Here is an 18110-nt window from a genome sequence, read left to right as displayed (position 1 = left end):
CTGCGCTGAGTAACTACTTTGCAATAATAATGCGTGACTTTAAAGCAAAATAAAACAGTCACTTTGGTGGTTTTCTCTGGAGGTATAGAGTGAATCTGGGGGTTCACAAGATAATTAGCAGTGTAGTAAATTCTTGTCTCTAATGTTATTTTCCAATCGTGCGCTGGGAAAATATTCTTTAAATGATGTGCGATTTCAGATGAGGTGTCATAAGAACACAAGTTGGGAAATACTGGTCTAATTTAAACTATGAGCATGGATGTTGTGCTGCAAAGATAAATGAAATCCATGGCCATCTGGATGACATGGTAACATTGAATTCAAGAACACTGTTCTGCATGTCAATGTGTGGTCTTTATGAAAACCTCTGGTAACTGTTTTAAACAATATATCAGACACATATTTGGTTTTGCAAACAAATGAACAAACTGTGAGTCCATGGCCTTTCAACGTGATAATATATTTGAAGGTCAAACTTAATCAAGCCTTATTGATCTGTTCTCAATGATCTAGAATAGACGTCTTTGGACTTCAGATTTATGAGCCCAGGAGAGTCCTTGGGGCTGCTCCTCCTGCCTGATCCAGTTCCTTTACTGGCCATTATAATGAGGCTTTAAGCAGTGTGGTGACAGTAAATCTGCTACAGTAAGATTGCACTGCTCCAGGTCTGACTGGACCTCACCTCACTAAATTTCTCATCGAGGACCAGAGAATAATTTATTATCCTTTCTTGTGAATGCTTTAGCCAAAACAGTGTGGAGTCGGTGCATGATGGCAAGTCACCAAGATCATCAAATACACTTGTTAGCGAGAAGGGAATTAGACCCAGATGTCTACATCTGTGCTCAGGTGTCTGGGTTGTCAAAGTGAGGATGCTATTGGTGGCAGCTGTGGGGTCAACACCCATGTTGGATATGACTATATTATGGTTCATGAAACATCTTCTCTCTTACAACACAAAGTTCTCAGATATGTTGCTTTAAAATTGTGATTTCTAAGTGGTTGTTATGTGTTTCAGTCTAAATACCGTTTTACTGTAGGATGTTAATTCACTCAACAAATATACAATCATGTCTAGGGGTGTGGTGAAACAAAAAAGAGCTCATACAAATAATCTGACCACACACAGATGTCATCCAAGCATTGTCAATCAGGCGTTTCCTCCATAAATGGACTGTATGTATGTAAGCACAAAAAATGTGAAACATATTGGCATCTTCCTTGTGACACACAGCACATGAAACCTACCATCTAAAGCAGCTGCTGAGCTGGTGTAGACCGAGCACAGGACCTGCAGGGGACTGACATAGCAGTGCGCCAGGGCAGGCTGCTGCGCGCTGGCGGAGTGCGGAGACCCGTCTGCCCACAGGAGGCTCGGATTCCTGGAGTGCATTGTCGTAAAGTTACCCCACCGTGGGACAGCATATGGAAATAGGAAACCTTTTCTTTTTCAGGCATCAACACAGTGCTGGTAAAGTGTCCATCCCGTGAGCGCGTAAAGCCCGACATGTCCATGAGGAAGAGCGCTGAAAACCGCAGCTTTGAGGCTTCGTCACTGACAACTGCTGCGGAACAGATGGTGCCGAAAAAATGACGCGGGCTCTCTTCGTCCTCGCTTACTTTTTCTCTTTGGTTTACTGTAAGTGTGTCTTCATTTTAATTCACCTATTGATCTGGGTCTTTCTAGTATGTGCTTCTATCTGTCAGCTCCACTTTTTTTATGGGTGAAAGTGCATCTGTGCTTAGAAGTGACTGTCGTTTTTTTTAATGTCCCGAAGTCGAATCTCAGCTTTTAATAATGTTTACAAAGTTTTCAGCAGCAAAGCTCACACAATGAAATTAATAAATGTTTTGCTTTACTTATACAGGTCAGCAACAACAACAACAACAACAACAATAAAAATAATAATATGAAAATTGAAAGTATTTTTAGTATGGAATAAAAATTAACATGGACACAAATCTTCATAGCCATCAGCTGAGTTGTGGTGCCAATGAATGGCCACACTATTTGTATATAGAGGCAATGTAATGAAACGTGGCCTATGGTCACAAAATCTGAGCTAATATGAAGGTTTGATATGTTATATTGTGTACCAATAAATTCTACAATAAATATTACTTATAGGTGTAGACATCATCAAGAACAGCCCCTGATAGCTGTCAGGAAATCTGTGCCAAATATCTTTTTACTGGCATCACTTTTCACTTATTACCTTCTGAGTTTATTTCACATATTAAACAGCCTATAGACAATAATTTTGATAGCATTAACGTTTAAGTGAAATGCACAAACACATAACGAAAATCCTTTTTTTTTTTTTACCAAAGTAAAAAATAAAAAATGAAAAAAATGGTAATTATTAATACATTATTAGTACTGATGATCCTTTCGTCAAGAAGAGGAATACAAAGAAAAGAAGAGAATACCTTTGGCTCATTCTGATACGTCGTCATGCTTTCAGTTCTCCAACAGTGTTACATTTTTGTAGAAAAATGTTTTTCCGTGTTGCTGTGCAAAGTGACCTTATCAGCTCCACAACAGCTGACTCCTGTATTAACACGCCTGACCTCACTCTAAGTCAATTTAATGTCAAAGCAGCACTTATGAGATGCGTTTTATTTTTTTACACATGCTACACACACACAAACACACAGACACACACACACACATACTCACCAGTAGCCGATTACAGAAGGTAATTAAAAGTTTGATTGTTTTGCAAGTGGCCTCCACCTCTGGGGAAGAAAGGCAGGACTTGTTTGACTCTGTGCTCTGAGGATTTTGACAACACACCATCTGTTGAAAAATTTAATGGACATCTGACTGTGTTAGTTGGGTCCTTAGCCAAATGACACAGATGCATTCATAGCAGCTTATTCTGACCCGTAGGACTATAGACCCTCAGTGTGCCACCCCCTGCAAAGTTTTTACATGAACCTGTGGGCTGTTGAAGTAACACCGTTTGGTAGTGAGCATGGAAAGAAGGATGGGTGTTGGATATCCAATATAATTCTTAGTTTTATTGCACCACATTCCCAGATAGCTTTAAAAAAGGCAAAGGTAATGCATCTATTTTGCAGCCTTGAGTGTCTCCTGCTGAACATAGACAACAGTAGTGATTCTTCTTCAGTGGGTCCATCTGGAGGAGTCTCCAGGCCATGTTGGGGCTGTTAATAACCAGGAGCATTTAAAGGAAATAGAAGAAGTAGTGCTACATGTATCCACTCTGCTCCAGATGAGAAGAGCTGCTCATCAGTTTCAGTGCAGCTTCTCCATCCCTGACATCAACCTGACTTAGGCAAAAACAGAATAACTGAATGAATGGCCTTCAGCATAACTGAAGATAATTGACAGCTGCTGTTTCTTTCAAGGCTTGAAAAGTTATATGTGCTGTATGAGCGACTGACACATCCGATTGGAACAGATGAAGAAGCATATTTTAGCTGTCTCTTTCTTTTCATTGTATTTTAGAGGTTTACCACAGGGCCAGACAGAGGGGGTAAGTGTGTACATTTTATAAAGCCAACAAAAGATAGTAGATTGTCGTATCCTTCCTGTCCTCATGCACTGTGTGCTGTCATGCACATGAAACAGTTATTGATTTTTTGTAATGTAATCATTATTTGTCCCCAGCCAGAAACACAATAAATGCTCAATTTTCTTTTCACTTAGGTTTCAATATATCCTAACAATAGTCACATTAATCTGTATCGTTATTTTAGTCCAGGCTTTTTCTTTCTGACCACCAAGATAAAAATATTAAAATTGATACTATAATTTTGGATGTTTATACACTATACGTGTTTACAATTTAATCCCCAGGTAGCAGCAGTGCTGAGTCAGAGGAGCGTCTCATGAACTGGTTGCTGGGAAAGGACCGTTACAATCCACTCATCCGGCCGGCTGTCAACAGGACTGAGAGGGTCACAGTGAAGCTGCAAGTGTCTCTGGCACAGCTCATCAGTGTGGTGAGGCACCAATTACTCCTGCCCACCAAGAAGATGGGTGTAAAGTTATTTATGTATGTGTATCTGCCTGAGCTCTAAATGGATAGATGAAGTCGAGAATATCTGGTCAGCTGTGATCTCTGCCTCTGTCATTTCCAGATTGAAACTTCAGCACATTGGATTAAAAGGGGCCATAAAGCTGTTTTAGCCACAGTCATAGAGGCTCTCCTCTGATTTACAGTGGAAGCTCCTCCCAGCTGCAGAGCAAAGCAGCAAGGCTCACTCACAGCCTCAGTTTACGAGTTTGCATTGTAGCCCTTGGTGTAATTGGCATTTGGTAACACTTTATTAGATCTGTATGTTATGTATGTGATGCCAGAATGTGTATAAACCTCCAGTGGTACTACTGCAGTCATTTCCAGACAGTGAACAACCCATGACTTCAGTGTTCAGAGTTTGTCAAAGCAAAAGCCATTTGTTATTTATTCTCACAAATATTCAGGTGTATCTATGCCAGAAAACTGAGCTAACAATTTCCATCTTGTTTGTGCATTTACAGAATGAACGAGAACAGATAATGACCACAAATGTCTGGCCCACTCAGGTAAGTGTTGCTACGCTCAGTGTCACACACTCTCTATACCTCTATGTCTATTTAAATGCCCTTCAACTTGAACTTGAATTAAAGCATATCTATTCTCCTGTTTCAATGTGTGGGCTGCTTCGGTAATTGTGCAGCAAATATATTTTTCGTCGATAATTAAGCATGTAATTAGAAATCAGTGTGTGGAAGTCAGACTTAATGGCCTGGTTTCTCCAGCACTGGGTGGATTACAGGTTATCGTGGGACCCTGCAAAGTATGACGGAATTGACAAGCTCCGCATCCCATCCAGGCACATCTGGCTCCCAGATATTGTTCTGTACAACAAGTAAGTATGTTTGTATAAGAACAATCTTCGTAAAAGGTTCTTTCACAGCTCAATAAATCCAGTATATATTTTTTCAGAATCAGAAACAGACACAGTGATCTAAGCTCTGCCTGGCTTCTCTCTGTTCACTATCAATATCTATTCCAACCGACTTTCTGAAGACTTTGTCTATTTCAGTTGTTGTTTTTAAAATGAATTAAATGTTTCTGTAGCAAAGAACAATTTCCAATATCAGTAATTTTGTCCCTATAACTACATTGCAACGGTCTTGGAGATTGATTTGAAGGCTTGCTAAAGTTCTCTTTCGCTTTCCTTCTCTTTACATAGTGCTGATGGGACTTATGAGGTAACAGTCTTCACCAATGCCATTGTTCTCTTCAATGGCAGCATCAACTGGCTTCCTCCAGCCATCTACAAAAGCGCCTGTAAGATCGAAGTCAAGCATTTTCCCTTCGACCAGCAGAACTGCACTCTCAAGTTCCGGTCTTGGACATATGACCACACAGAAATTGACCTGATCTTGAAGTCTGAGGTGGCCAGTATGGATGATTTTACTCCCAGTGGGGAGTGGGATATCTTGGCATTACCGGGTAGACGGACTGTCAACCCTCTGGATCCCACCTATGTGGACCTCACGTATGACTTTATCATCAAGAGGAAGCCACTTTTCTATACCATAAACCTAATTATTCCTTGTGTTTTGATCACATCTCTGGCCATTCTGGTCTTTTACTTGCCTTCAGACTGTGGAGAGAAGATGACCCTCTGCATATCTGTCCTCTTGGCTCTCACTGTATTTCTGCTTTTAATTTCAAAGATCGTTCCTCCAACCTCCCTGGAGGTGCCTCTGATTGGCAAGTACCTGATGTTCACTATGGTGCTTGTGACATTTTCCATCATCACTAGTGTTTGTGTGCTCAACGTGCATCACCGTTCACCTAGCACCCACACCATGCCCCCCTGGGTAAAGCTGATATTTCTCGTCAAATTGCCTACCTTACTCTTCATGAGACGGCCTCATAATAGTTCAGCAAGCCAGAGACTTCGTCGATCGCAGTGCCTACAGGCAAGGAGAGCCATTTTGGGTTTGGGTTACCCAGTTCCTTCCAGAACAGGTACCACCATGTCTTCTTCTGCCTTGCTGTCTTCCGACTCTGCCTTCTCCACCCCGGGACATAAAAATGTTGGTCCTTCAATGGGCTATAGCCAATCCAACAGGAAAGGGGACTTTCGCTCCACCGATTACCTTCCCACTTCCTTCCAGAACCTCCAGCAAAGAAGTAGCTCAGACTGGGCTGCTGATGTCCAGGAGGCAGTGGACGGGGTGCGCTTTGTGGCAGAGCACATGATGGGAGATGATGATGATCAGAGCGTATGTATACTTAGAACTTAAATGTTGTGATAATGAATGTTCAGATTAAACAACAGGAAAATTCCAGCATGCGAGCTGAACATATGTAGAAGCAAAAAATCAAAATCTCATGTTTCTGTTTGCTCTGTTGACTCTGTCATGCTTTCCAGAGGCTCCCAGAGTCTTTCTCTGGATCCTCCCCAAAAGTTCCCAACAGTGTGTGCAAACTGTCAGGTACCAATGTACCTCCGTTTTGATCGCGTACTCATATTAAATCAATGGCTCACCACTGTTCTACAACATAGCCAATCAGAAACAATTGAATTTGGGTGAGAAGAGCCTTAAAGAGGCAGGAGCCAAAGCAGTGTTTATATCGCACTGAAGAAGAGTTACTACATAAAGGACCATTATAAGAAGAATCAGCAGTTTCGGAAACTGGAAAATATTTCAGTAGAGCTCAAGAATAAAAATATGTACCCAACGTTATGCATAAAATGACCTCTTAAAGGATTTAATCTGATTTTTTTTCCTGAGAAATTTAAAAAGATTTAAGAAACTTGATGTGCATAAAGTTAGTAAATACACTTCTTGTGTCTTTCTGTTTTAACTGTATTAATTTTGGTGGCATCACAATGCAAAATGTAACGTGCAGTTCTTTATATATTTTTACGGGCCTTCATAACACCATGTTTCTATGGTGATGCTATGGCTAGCTAATCTTAAGGTGTATGAATATGTAAACATATACTATACTACACATGCACCAATACAAAAAAGCAAAACCTATTAAATATGAAATATTCAACACATTAAACACAAATATCGTCTCTACATAAGAACAGATAATAATACCTTAAAAATAGGAACATTCTCTTACACTGAACCATCTATATTAAGCATCTATTGATATGATAACATTTATTGTGCCGTCTGTGACCCTTCAGAGGGAGGACGGAATACCAATACCCGTTAAGTAGTGGTGGTGACCCGGCAAATTGAAAGTAGACTTTAGGTAATCAATCTTTTTCTCTGACAAATCAATAAAAGAGGATGAACCAGAAATGAGAAAGGACAAAATTCAAAAACTGCCAAGGATAGCATTGAAAATGGGGTGAAAGGGTCAGTAGGTACATATTTCAGAATAGGTCTCAGCAATACAGGGATGGGTCCTTACAGGGTTATAATTGTACTATATTCCTTTTCAAATATTCCCCTTCCACATGGAACACTGCATTTTAAAATTAAGCTATTGTAAAAATGTTATTTATGTGAGACACATTTTTTAGTTAATTTCAGTCCAATTGCTGATGAACACAATGCACTTTAAGACGTAATTGCATTATGTAAGAGATAGGATCAATGTTTTACATTTGTCTCTGGATGTAAAGTGAAGCACTCACATGCTTATTCACTCACTCATCCACTCTGTGCCCCGAGTGGCTGCACAGACGTTTGGAAGGATTTGCTTACTGCACAGCTCTCAAGGTTTATTAAAGGTGTTTGTTTATTATTTGTAAACATGCTTGTGTACTTTTGTGACACAAATCCTTATTGACTAATGTGTGCTTTCTTTACATTTACAGGTTATAGAGGACTGGAAATATGTGGCCATGGTCGTGGATCGTTTGTTCTTGTGGATCTTTATTATAGTGTGTGTGGTTGGTACGCTGGGCTTGTTTCTCCAGCCTCTGTTCCAGAGTCAGATTATTCCCAGCCAGCAGCCTAGCTCAGAGACCCCTCGCATCTGACCAGAAGCAATTGAATTTATAGGATAAGCATAGTTATGAGTGGATGCAGGGAAGTAATAGCTTGAAAGTGTTCTTAGTTTTTTGCTTGTAGTGCCGTATTGGCAGCGACCGGATGCACTGACATCATGCTCTGTAAGCCAGATTTCATCAATATGGAACTTAAGTGGATTTCATGTGAAAAGTACTTGGAAACACTTATTGTGTACATTAGTGGGACAGACACAAGACATAAATGGACATAAATGTCTATTAATAATCTAAACAGTGTGAGCTACAACAACACAAAGCTGTATTGCTCCCAGTGTTTTGAGGAAACTTTGTATCTGCAACTGACCTATAATGGAACAACTGCACTGAGGTTTTTCCTCTGCAGAACGGTACTGAACGTAGCATTCGCCGCAAGTGTGGCCTGTTAAACTGTTCTAGGAATATACCCAGTATGACAGAGATATAGAGTAAGTAACATGTGTATGAGTCATTTGTTTTTTAGCTCATTAATTGTGTTAAAGGTGTATTACCCCACCATTTAAATGTGATGTGTGATTAAATAGTGGATAATAAGGATTCATATGTGTGGTCTTCAGTTTGATTAAAAATCTAAAATGCCAAATAAAGTTATTATACTGTCTGGTTTTTATCAAAGTCCTAACTTAATTGGTGTTGATGGTAATAAAGTTTGTCCTCAGAATAAATACTTTCAAAATGTTCCAATTAGAACATAGATAAGATAGTGGTTCAGTTTAAATGTGAGAATGAGTGACCATGCCAAGAAAGAAAGAACTGATGATGCTTTTGCCATAGTGGTGGCCAGAGCCCTCACGCATGTCCAAACTAATCTATACATGGGCTTTTAAGTCTATGAAGAAGAGAATAGGTAATGTATTTGTTCCAGGCACTGAAATCCTGTAGTTTCTCATTTGTGCCTTTTCACCAGAGCTGATCTCGGTCAACTGCTTTTTTAATTTGTACTTTCTGGCAGGCACAGATATTAAGAAAAGTGGAGCTAAACGCTGCACACAAACCCATGTTGAATCTTTACACATCCACACGCACACACACGCCCACACACACTCAAACCCTCTTTTCAATAAACTGTGCTGAGTGGGCTTGTTAGTGATTCTGCAGACTATTAGTTCTTTTGTGAGTCCCCCATTTAAATCAAGAAAACCCAATCAGCATCTGACTTGTTTTACTTGAATCTATGTTTGCAGTTTTTAAAATCATTCATTGCTCCTTCATTCAGTCGTTACATTTCTGTCTTCAGCAAAGAGGCACAGGGCAGTGAAACAGATATCAACCATTACAATCCAGTATCTGTTTCAAAAAATCTGAAGTGTGAGGAATCTTTATTCCATACTCAATGAAAGGTCCAAAGTCACAAGCCTTATGCCATTAGTATCTAATTAGAGCTGGATAGAAACACTGTTCAGTGAATGTACCGGACACAGAAACAGCCATTTTAAAGAAATGTAAGTTTTTAATCGAAATATAACCTTTGCAAAGTTAAAGATTTGGGGGTTAATTCTTAGACATTGTCACGGTGTTTATAAATGACTTGAGCCTGAGGTATCATGTTTAGGTGTAACTTATAGAAGGTTAAATTAGCATTTGTTTCAGTTTTTTGTGATGTAGCTTTTAGTCATCCCACTGGGTGAATTCTCTATTCTTTTACCTTACTTGCCAAAAAATGCCACCTAAAAAGCCCTTGCACCTCTACTTTACTTAAATATAGGGTTAAACCACTGCACCACCCTGCTGGCCAAAACAAAGAATACTTAATAAGAACACAACAGAATATGAAGGGAGGAGTCAAAGACAATAATTATATACATCCCATTTAGAAATGGATTCTATGTCATAAACAAATACACAAAGAAAAAAATCTAATGAAGAAAGATTGTTTGTGGCTGACAGCCACGTCTGAGTGAAACACACAGACTCCACTGACCTCGCATGTTATTTAGAGATCTAATAGGGTTGTAAGAGGAAAATATGTAGACATCACCTGGGTTTAGGAAATGTGTCCCAGAAACCTTGACTTCGCCTTTTTTCTTAATAAGATTTTATATGAACTTCTTCATCATAACTATGAGTGCAGTTTTTAAAATATTTGAATGAGAGCAACCAGCCAACCAACGGAGTCTGATGTTTCTAAAGGCTGATTGGTGCCCAGAGGTATCGGGTATCAGATTGATTGGGATGATGCTCCGCCCACTTCAGCTGGACAGAGAGAGTAAAAAGGCAAAGAAATCTCTCTCATCAAACATAAAAAATAATTCTCGTTTACATAACCTCAATGTAGGGGGGATTTGAAAGATTTTTTAAAAATGATTTATTACTTTTAGTTTTCTACAAAACTGTGCACCAAGCTGTAGGTTACCTTCAACCCCCACTTTCTATTCTGGAAAAACTAAACCTTTTCATTAATATTATCTTTTTATTATAACCTTTTTTCCAACTTGAGGAAAGACTGTGGCCACAACGTGTGCACTATTAGCCGATAACACATAACACAACAAACTAAAAAAAAGGGCAAATTTAAGGCCAATGGGAACTACTTGTGATTTCTAAGTGAAAAACTCACTCTGTCCAGTTTTCCTTGTTTTATTGGACTAGGTCGCCATGGGTTGCACATTTTTTGCAGTGGCCTGCCTCCTGTCAGTGACTGGCTGTGTGGCTCAGTGTGGCTCTGCCTCTCTCTCCCTGCTCTCTGGCTCTCCCAGCAGCTTTCACTCTTCCCACTTTCTCCTCCTGTCTGCTCTGCGGAGCGCTGCTGCCACTGACCCTGGATGCTTTTTTTGTCAGGTGAAAAAGGATGAAAGGCAGATTTTGCTTCGGTTTGACCACATGCTCCTTCCTTCTGTTTCTTCTGGCAGGTGAGTAACAGGCTTTCCACGACACCTTGCTCACTTGTGCTTTTCAAAACTTTGTTTAATAATGCTGCCTTCTGTGCATGTTTTTACTGTAGTCTCTTCACACAATTATTAAATGAAACATCATTTTAAATGAATTTTACATTAGCATCCTAAATATTTTGAGGCATCAAGAGAGAAAAATGCCTTCACTGAAGCTGGGGTTGTGTTTTTGAGGTAATTGTAATATTTGTATTATGGTCAATTCTTTCTTTACACTGAAGAAACATCATAATACAAGTCAACACCTGCATGATAACGTAAAGAGAGCATCATATGCCTATAAAAATAAATAGAATTGTTGCAGAGCTACAGTATTGTAAAAAACATGACCTTGTGGCAGTCAATTATACTTAAAACATGACATACATTTGTCTGACCTTCTGCTCTGATTCAGGAGGCACATGTTACAATGCAGAGCACAAACTCTTCTCTGTGATATTCACCAACTACAATCAGTACATACGACCTGTGGAAAATGTGTCCGACCCGGTCATTGTACAGTTCGAGCTGTCCATGTCACAGCTAGTCAAAGTGGTAAGTGGCCTACAAAAGGTCAGTGCTTCTGTGATAATTGTTGATGTCTACAGTCGGCTACCCTGAGTAATAAGCTGTTACCTCATCGTAGTCAAACATACATCGCCCTGCTCAATGAGCAGAAATGACCTGAAAGATACAAACAACAAACAGGATCAAGTAGCAGAAAGGCAGCATTTGGTGCAAAGGGTGTGAGCATAACACACCAGGTTATTAGTAGGAAACCTCAGAGAAAATAGGTTGATTGTGGATTTGTCTTGTGACAACAATGTTTTAGAAACAAGAATAATTATAGTTATATAGGATGCCATCTCAGACACCAGAGACTTTCCCCACCAGTAACCCCTGGTACGTAACACTAATGAGCAAACTAGGTAAAAAGAAGGGTTTCGCGGCTGTCCATCTGGCCTGGACAAGAAGGGAAATGTCAGCTGTCTGAGTACCTCTCAGTGTTTGCAGCTTCCATCACTCAATCACTGGCACTTCAGCCGAGCATGTCCTGGATTTACCGGCAGGTTCAGCTGAAGCTTCTTGAGAACTGCTGACTGGCAGGGCAGACAGATGCCCTTTCCACTTAACTCAGACAGGACTAGAGTTGATGTTGATAACTAAGTCAAAAAGGCTTGTGTTGGACAGGCAGGACAGCTTCATTCACAAAACGAAAATCCTTGCATAAACATAGTAGCTTTCTTACATATAATATTATACTTCTTGAGCTTTTTATGTGCTGGTAGGTGATTTTATATCAGGGAAGAGTCAGGTTAGCTTTTTCTGTTTGCTTCTAAGATTAATGCTAAGCTATACTAACAGTCTCCTGACCAAACCCTCATATTGCGTAGTATGGAAGTAGTGGCAGGAAAGCCAATGGTAATTGGAGCCACGACTTTTTCTAAACAGTTTCAATACATAATTTGTGATCTAACATATTGCACACCATCCTAATCTATTTTCCTTTGCGTGTGCGTAAGCAATACATTTTAGTCTGTAAAGAATTAGATAAGTATTGAAGACTTGTCTGATTTTAGAGAAGACAAAGGGATTTTGTTATATTCTCTTAAGGGTATTTAGGGTATTCTCTCTGGTAATGTGGCATCGCTACAGAGCTCCAGGTGCTGATGAATGACAGTTATTCTCTCTGCACACCTGCTGCTCCAAACCCAGATGCAGTGGGTATTGGTCAGCCTACACCAATTGCAGCAGAACTGTATTAGTTCATTAAGACCATCAATAGCTCATTGTCTGGGCTGCCTCAGTAATCATCCCATAATCACAGATTGTTCCACGGGCTGTCTTGAGGTTATGGTGGTAACAGAGGCTGTTGGGAAATGTGCTTATTCACTTTATTGCCTTGGATTCAAAGAGAAGATTAAATCATCATCTAGTTCGCTTTGTCCAACAATATTTGAATAAGAGTAATTTTTTTAACCCGTGCAAAAAACAAAATATTACCTTTCTACGAAATAAGTGACTAGCTTTGCGTTAAGATAAGCTAACAAGCTGCTGGCTTTAGCCTCGTATTTTCTTCCCACACAGAAGGTTTTCTCTCAGTACAATAAATGCAGAATGAACCTGTGGCCTTCTTCCATCCACTGGTGCATGAGGTCACATTTGTTAATGTTATGCAGTGGCTCATGAGATTAGTTTGTTCATGGTCTGAAGTCATACACAAATCTGATGCTGACACATCTGCCCCCCCCCCCCGAATAAAAGTGAAGGCTTTGCTCCAGCCGTGCATTATGCTCCAGGCACAGAGGACTCAGGTGTGTCTCTATGAATTCTCTTGTGCAGGATATGCAGAGGTCTGACCCTGTTCACGGCACACAAACAATCTTCAGGGGTCAGTTGGATGATTGCTTCTGTCAGTTTCTGTTTTAACTTCCAAATGTGAACATAGATTAGCTTTTCTTTTCTAAAATACCTTCATTACCACTTCTGTTCTATTTTCAGGATGAAGTCAATCAGATCATGGAAACCAATCTGTGGCTGAGACATGTAAGTGTATGGTGTATGAGTGCACAAAATGACCTTGAGTAAGGTCATCAAGTATGGATCTAGCCTTCTCTGATAGATGATTTTAGATTGACAAATTGAATTATTCCGTGGAAAAAACTAAAACAATCTGATGTTTGCATTCCTGATGCTTTCAAATGATATAAACCAAATGACCCCAGGTTCAATTTGACACTGTGGTATGGAGTGTATCTTGTTGTCATGATAGTCCACAATCTTCCTTTTGACAGTGTGACAGACACCTGGGCCTCTTAAATAAACTAAACCGGAATGAACCAACCTGATTGAAACTATGCTATGCTTGTCAGAGTGTACAACAGAAAAGAAGCTGCACGTACATCCTCTATGGTTTGGTGGTTTTATCATCCAGTCGGTGCCACATGGTGCCTCATCTTCCATGATGCATAGTGCAGTGAACTAGTTTTTAATCAAATGAGCCATGGCAAGTCTCAAATACTCTTCTGCCCTGGTGTCAGGTGTACTAAAGGGTGGAGCTGTTGTGGCTTGTTGGTGTTTAGAAAAAAAGACCATTTTTTATTGACATCTGTATTAGTCTCTCTTGAAAAATAAAAATGTGCATTTCCCCCACTACCCACTCAAATCTTGCAATACAGTCCAGATGCTCACTGTTTCTTAATGAAGTTAAATTTTTACAGCTCTCTGGGGTTGCTTTGCTGTTGTCACTTTATGGATCTCATGAGATCACTGGCTGTCCTCAAATGGGGGTGGAAAACAGTGATCAAAACCTCAATAAAACACACTGAAGTGTGGTCTATTGTATCTCCTCACACACATACAGTAATGGATAAGCTCTATCTGTATGCCACTGGTAAAGAAAATAGTTTCTCGTGTTTTATGGGGGACATTTCACAAATGTGTATAGGTGAAGACAATCACCATGAGGGAACAAGTGCTACCTTGTTGGCCTTATATCTGATAGGAAGCTTCATAAAGCTGTTTAAAGCTGTTCCACTTGGACTGCAATAACGCCACTGCAAAGAATTGTTCCAGGGATGAAATCCTGACTCTTCCTTTTGGAATTGTTTGCAAGACATTTTGCTCAGCATGTGACAACATAGCATGCTAGAAACAGCACTTACTACAGGTCCTGTATCTTTTTAGGCATGCTGGTGGCATGAATGAACAAACTAAATGACTATGGCAGATTGCCATGTAACTTTGTGTAGACATTCACTGTTTCCAGAGGACACACTCTAATGGTGTTTATGCCCTGATTTCTCCTCTAGCTCAACCATCAGGTAGACATTTGTGTGTTTTTTTTCTTGAAAACTATAAAATTTACTAGCCTACATGTGATTATGTAGGTCTTCATCAGGGCAGTTTTTAAAACTTGGTTAATTTATTAAATATGTGCAGAATCATTTGCGCCCCATCCACCTCAGTTTTAGTTTGTTATTGCTTCTAACACAAGCATGTGAACATTCTAAGCTAAGGCACCTTGTTATATCTTTCAGATCTGGAATGATTATAAGCTCAGGTGGAATCCAAAAGATTTTGGAGGTGTTGAGTTTATACGAGTGCCATCCAACAGGATTTGGAAGCCAGACATTGTTCTCTACAACAAGTGAGCAAAACAACTTACAATGAAGAATAGCTGCACAGTGACATATTATTTCAGTCTCTGATTTTGCATGGGACACTTTTTTGTATTGCATATTCTTAAAGGACAGCGTAAGGAATGTCAGAGTGTGCAATTCTTTGATTAATCTCTGTGGCACAAAATTCAATTGTTGATAGAATCTTGACTCAACTGTCTGTGAACACACACACACACACACACACTCCTGTCTTTCCTTCTCTTTCTTTGTCTGCAGTGCAGTCGGAGATTTCCAGGTTGATGATAAAACAAAGGCTCTACTTCGTTACAATGGGGACGTTACCTGGATTCCTCCAGCCATATTCAAGAGCTCCTGCAAGATCGATGTCACTTACTTCCCTTTTGACTACCAAAACTGCACCATGAAATTTGGCTCCTGGACTTATGATAAAGCAAAGATTGACCTGGTGCTAATTGGCTCCACCATAAACCTAAAAGACTTCTGGGAGAGCGGCGAGTGGATGATCATTGATGCCCCTGGTTACAAGCATGACATTAAGTACAACTGCTGTGAGGAGATCTACACAGATATCACTTACTCTTTATACATCCGCCGTCTGCCTCTATTCTACACCATCAATATGATCATCCCTTGCCTCCTCATCTCCTTTCTCACTGTGCTCGTCTTCTACCTGCCTTCTGATTGTGGTGAGAAAGTCACACTTTGCATCTCTGTCCTGCTCTCATTAACTGTCTTCCTTCTGGTCATAACAGAGACCATCCCCTCTACCTCACTAGTCATCCCCCTGATTGGCGAGTATCTCCTCTTTACCATGATCTTTGTCACCCTCTCCATTGTCATCACAGTTTTTGTGCTAAATGTCCATTACCGCACACCAAAGACACACACCATGCCCTGTTGGGTGAGAAGTGTGTTCTTGGGAATGCTACCTAGGGTGATGTTCATGACCAGGCCAGAGAGAGACCCAGAGAAGGTGACAGTGGGTGGCAGTGTTCACACGATGCATTCGAGAGCCTGTGCCATTCATTCATCTGGTACTTTCCAGAAGCATCACAAAGCTCAGGCTATAGCTTCCTGCGTGGTGTCCAGCCTGACGAACCGCCAGCACAGAGCCGCCAACACAGAGCTCTCTAACCTCAATAACTTGAGCGGAGACCCAACCAAAGGTGTTGACTCTGGGTTTTTATGCTGTGAAGGCCGCTGCAACTGCTTTTGGCACAAAAGCTCCAGTAAACTGCCTGCAGACTGTGGGGGAGGCAGTGGAGGACTGGGCAGTCTCGGGATTCTGACTGGAAGTGGAGCTGTTGGGGGTGGGGGGGGCAGTCAGTGTTCCAGCTCTGAGTCTTTGGATGGCGGAATTACGTCCCTGTTGCCGCTCTCCCCTGAAATCAGAGAGGCTATTGAGAGTGTCAAATACATAGCAGAGAACATGAGACTACAGAATGAAGCAAAAGAGGTGAGTGTCTACAATCAACTATTTTAAATCAAGTGATAAAGCTGCAGCTTCTAGGAAATTAGTCTTTAAGGTAACTCTCGCCATGTCCTACTCTGACAGGTTCAGGATGACTGGAAATACGTCGCCATGGTTATCGACAGGATCTTTCTGTGGGTCTTTGTCCTTGTGTGTATCCTGGGAACAGCTGGCCTCTTCCTTCAGCCTCTATTACTTGTGGAGGATATTTGAACATGTTTGACAAAATATGTACTACAGACTAATGGAGTGCACATTTTTGCCATGGCTCAGAGAGAGAAATGTATAAAGCCATTAGGAGATACTGTAGATGTTGTTTTGTTTTTCGATAATTGCTTGAGGACTTCCTGATTTGGACTTTCTAAGTGATCATCCATTTGTGTATTAAATCAAAATCCTCTTATTAGAAATTGTATTGTTTTCTAATGTCATATAGTGTACTATGCCCAAAATAAAAAACACATTTACAAAGATTCTTTGCCATTCACTGTAATGTGGATTTCTCTGGCTGTGAGACCTAAGGCAGGGTGTTAGATGGTGAAAGAGGGACATCATGTGGTAATGCTTTGTTACTACAAGTAACTAAAGGTTTTTAAAGGGGTACTGAAAAATACGCAAATGATTTGTACAGATATCCTCTAGAAAGTGTGGTCATTTATTAAAAACATGATCCCTGTGCTTGTGTGAGTTTTCCACTAGGGGCTCCAGTTTCTTCCCAAACAAGACGTACAATAAGGTAACTGGTGAAATTCTTGGTGGTGGTCACCTTATTTTCTGCCATTTATGGTTAAAGTGCATGACATGTGGAATGTAAGTGTCCCAGGTTTGAATCATGCCTTTTCTTTTTCCATGTGACACAAAGTGTTTTAAATAATAAATAATAATAATTCACAGATGAAATCTACTAGTGTGCCACAATCTCTGTGTTACGAACAAGCTACAAAAAGCCAAACAAGCTGTGGTTGTTTGACACAAACATACATGCAGGAGATGACATACTTTAACATTTGTTTTGTATTCTATTAGCTAATATGCAAAAGCTTAGGATACATGTGTGATAACACAGTTTAAATATTGTGCACTGCATCTGATTGTGTGGTTCTTTTTCTACAAGGAAAATTAAGGCAGATGGTAAGTTATGTGATCACATGAAAACCAGCCTGTATTAATTGAATTCTGACAGGGAAGCTAAGATATGTTATATGTTAGCTATTTGTCACATCTGATAAGAAACCACTAGCTAATGAATTTCATTATAGCTCACTCAGAAGTGGTCTTGCTGATCTGCAGGAGATCTCACAGATAATGTATGACGTATGAAATGAGTCTCCAGGGAGTCTCCAGGGTATCAGTGAATGTTTTCTGGATTTTAAAAAGTGAATGACAAAGGGGATAAAGCAATTAAAGTAATAAAAATGTGGAAGCTAATGCCCAGTACGTTATATTATATTATATAAAAAGTAAAGGCACAACTGTTTCTAGAACAAGGAGTTTTATTTTCTTGCTGACTGTAATTGCTGATGTGTTATTTCTGTAAAAATGTTTAAAGGTCACAAGCTACAGCAGAATGAACAGGAAGTGGTTCATAATCATTTCTGCACATGTACAATTTTTTTGTTT

General features: G+C 40.0%; 2 protein-coding genes across 5 annotated transcripts; both read left to right on the top strand.

The window, feature by feature from the left end:
- Positions 1-834: 834 nt before the first annotated feature.
- chrnb4 (cholinergic receptor, nicotinic, beta 4 (neuronal)) lies at positions 835-8588 on the top strand. Its single transcript, XM_067495564.1, is given in 7 exon segments — positions 835-1565; positions 1568-1639; positions 3827-3972; positions 4511-4555; positions 4772-4881; positions 5209-6253; positions 7816-8588. Coding segments are annotated over 7 exon segments (1641 nt in total). The 5' UTR covers positions 835-1507; the 3' UTR covers positions 7981-8588.
- A 1777-nt stretch (positions 8589-10365) lies between these two features.
- Positions 10366-17376, top strand: chrna3 (cholinergic receptor, nicotinic, alpha 3). 4 transcript variants are annotated; one of them, XM_067495274.1, is made up of 6 exons: positions 10366-10856; positions 11290-11429; positions 13377-13421; positions 14915-15024; positions 15275-16475; positions 16575-17376. In XM_067495274.1, exons 1-6 carry the CDS (start codon positions 10796-10798, stop codon positions 16701-16703), a joined length of 1686 nt encoding a protein of 561 aa, XP_067351375.1. In that variant the 5' UTR covers positions 10366-10795; the 3' UTR covers positions 16704-17376. The 4 variants fall into 4 exon arrangements, with proteins under 4 accessions (XP_067351375.1, XP_067351376.1, XP_067351378.1 ...); XM_067495275.1 differs by lacking the exon at positions 11290-11429 and having other exon boundaries at positions 10368-10856; XM_067495277.1 differs by lacking the exon at positions 11290-11429 and having other exon boundaries at positions 10803-10856; positions 15280-16475.
- Positions 17377-18110: the final 734 nt, after the last annotated feature.

Source organism: Channa argus, chromosome 2 (genome assembly GCF_033026475.1).
Source record: "Channa argus isolate prfri chromosome 2, Channa argus male v1.0, whole genome shotgun sequence".
NCBI lineage: Eukaryota > Metazoa > Chordata > Actinopteri > Anabantiformes > Channidae > Channa > Channa argus.
This window is presented reverse-complemented; position numbering and strand designations above follow the sequence as displayed.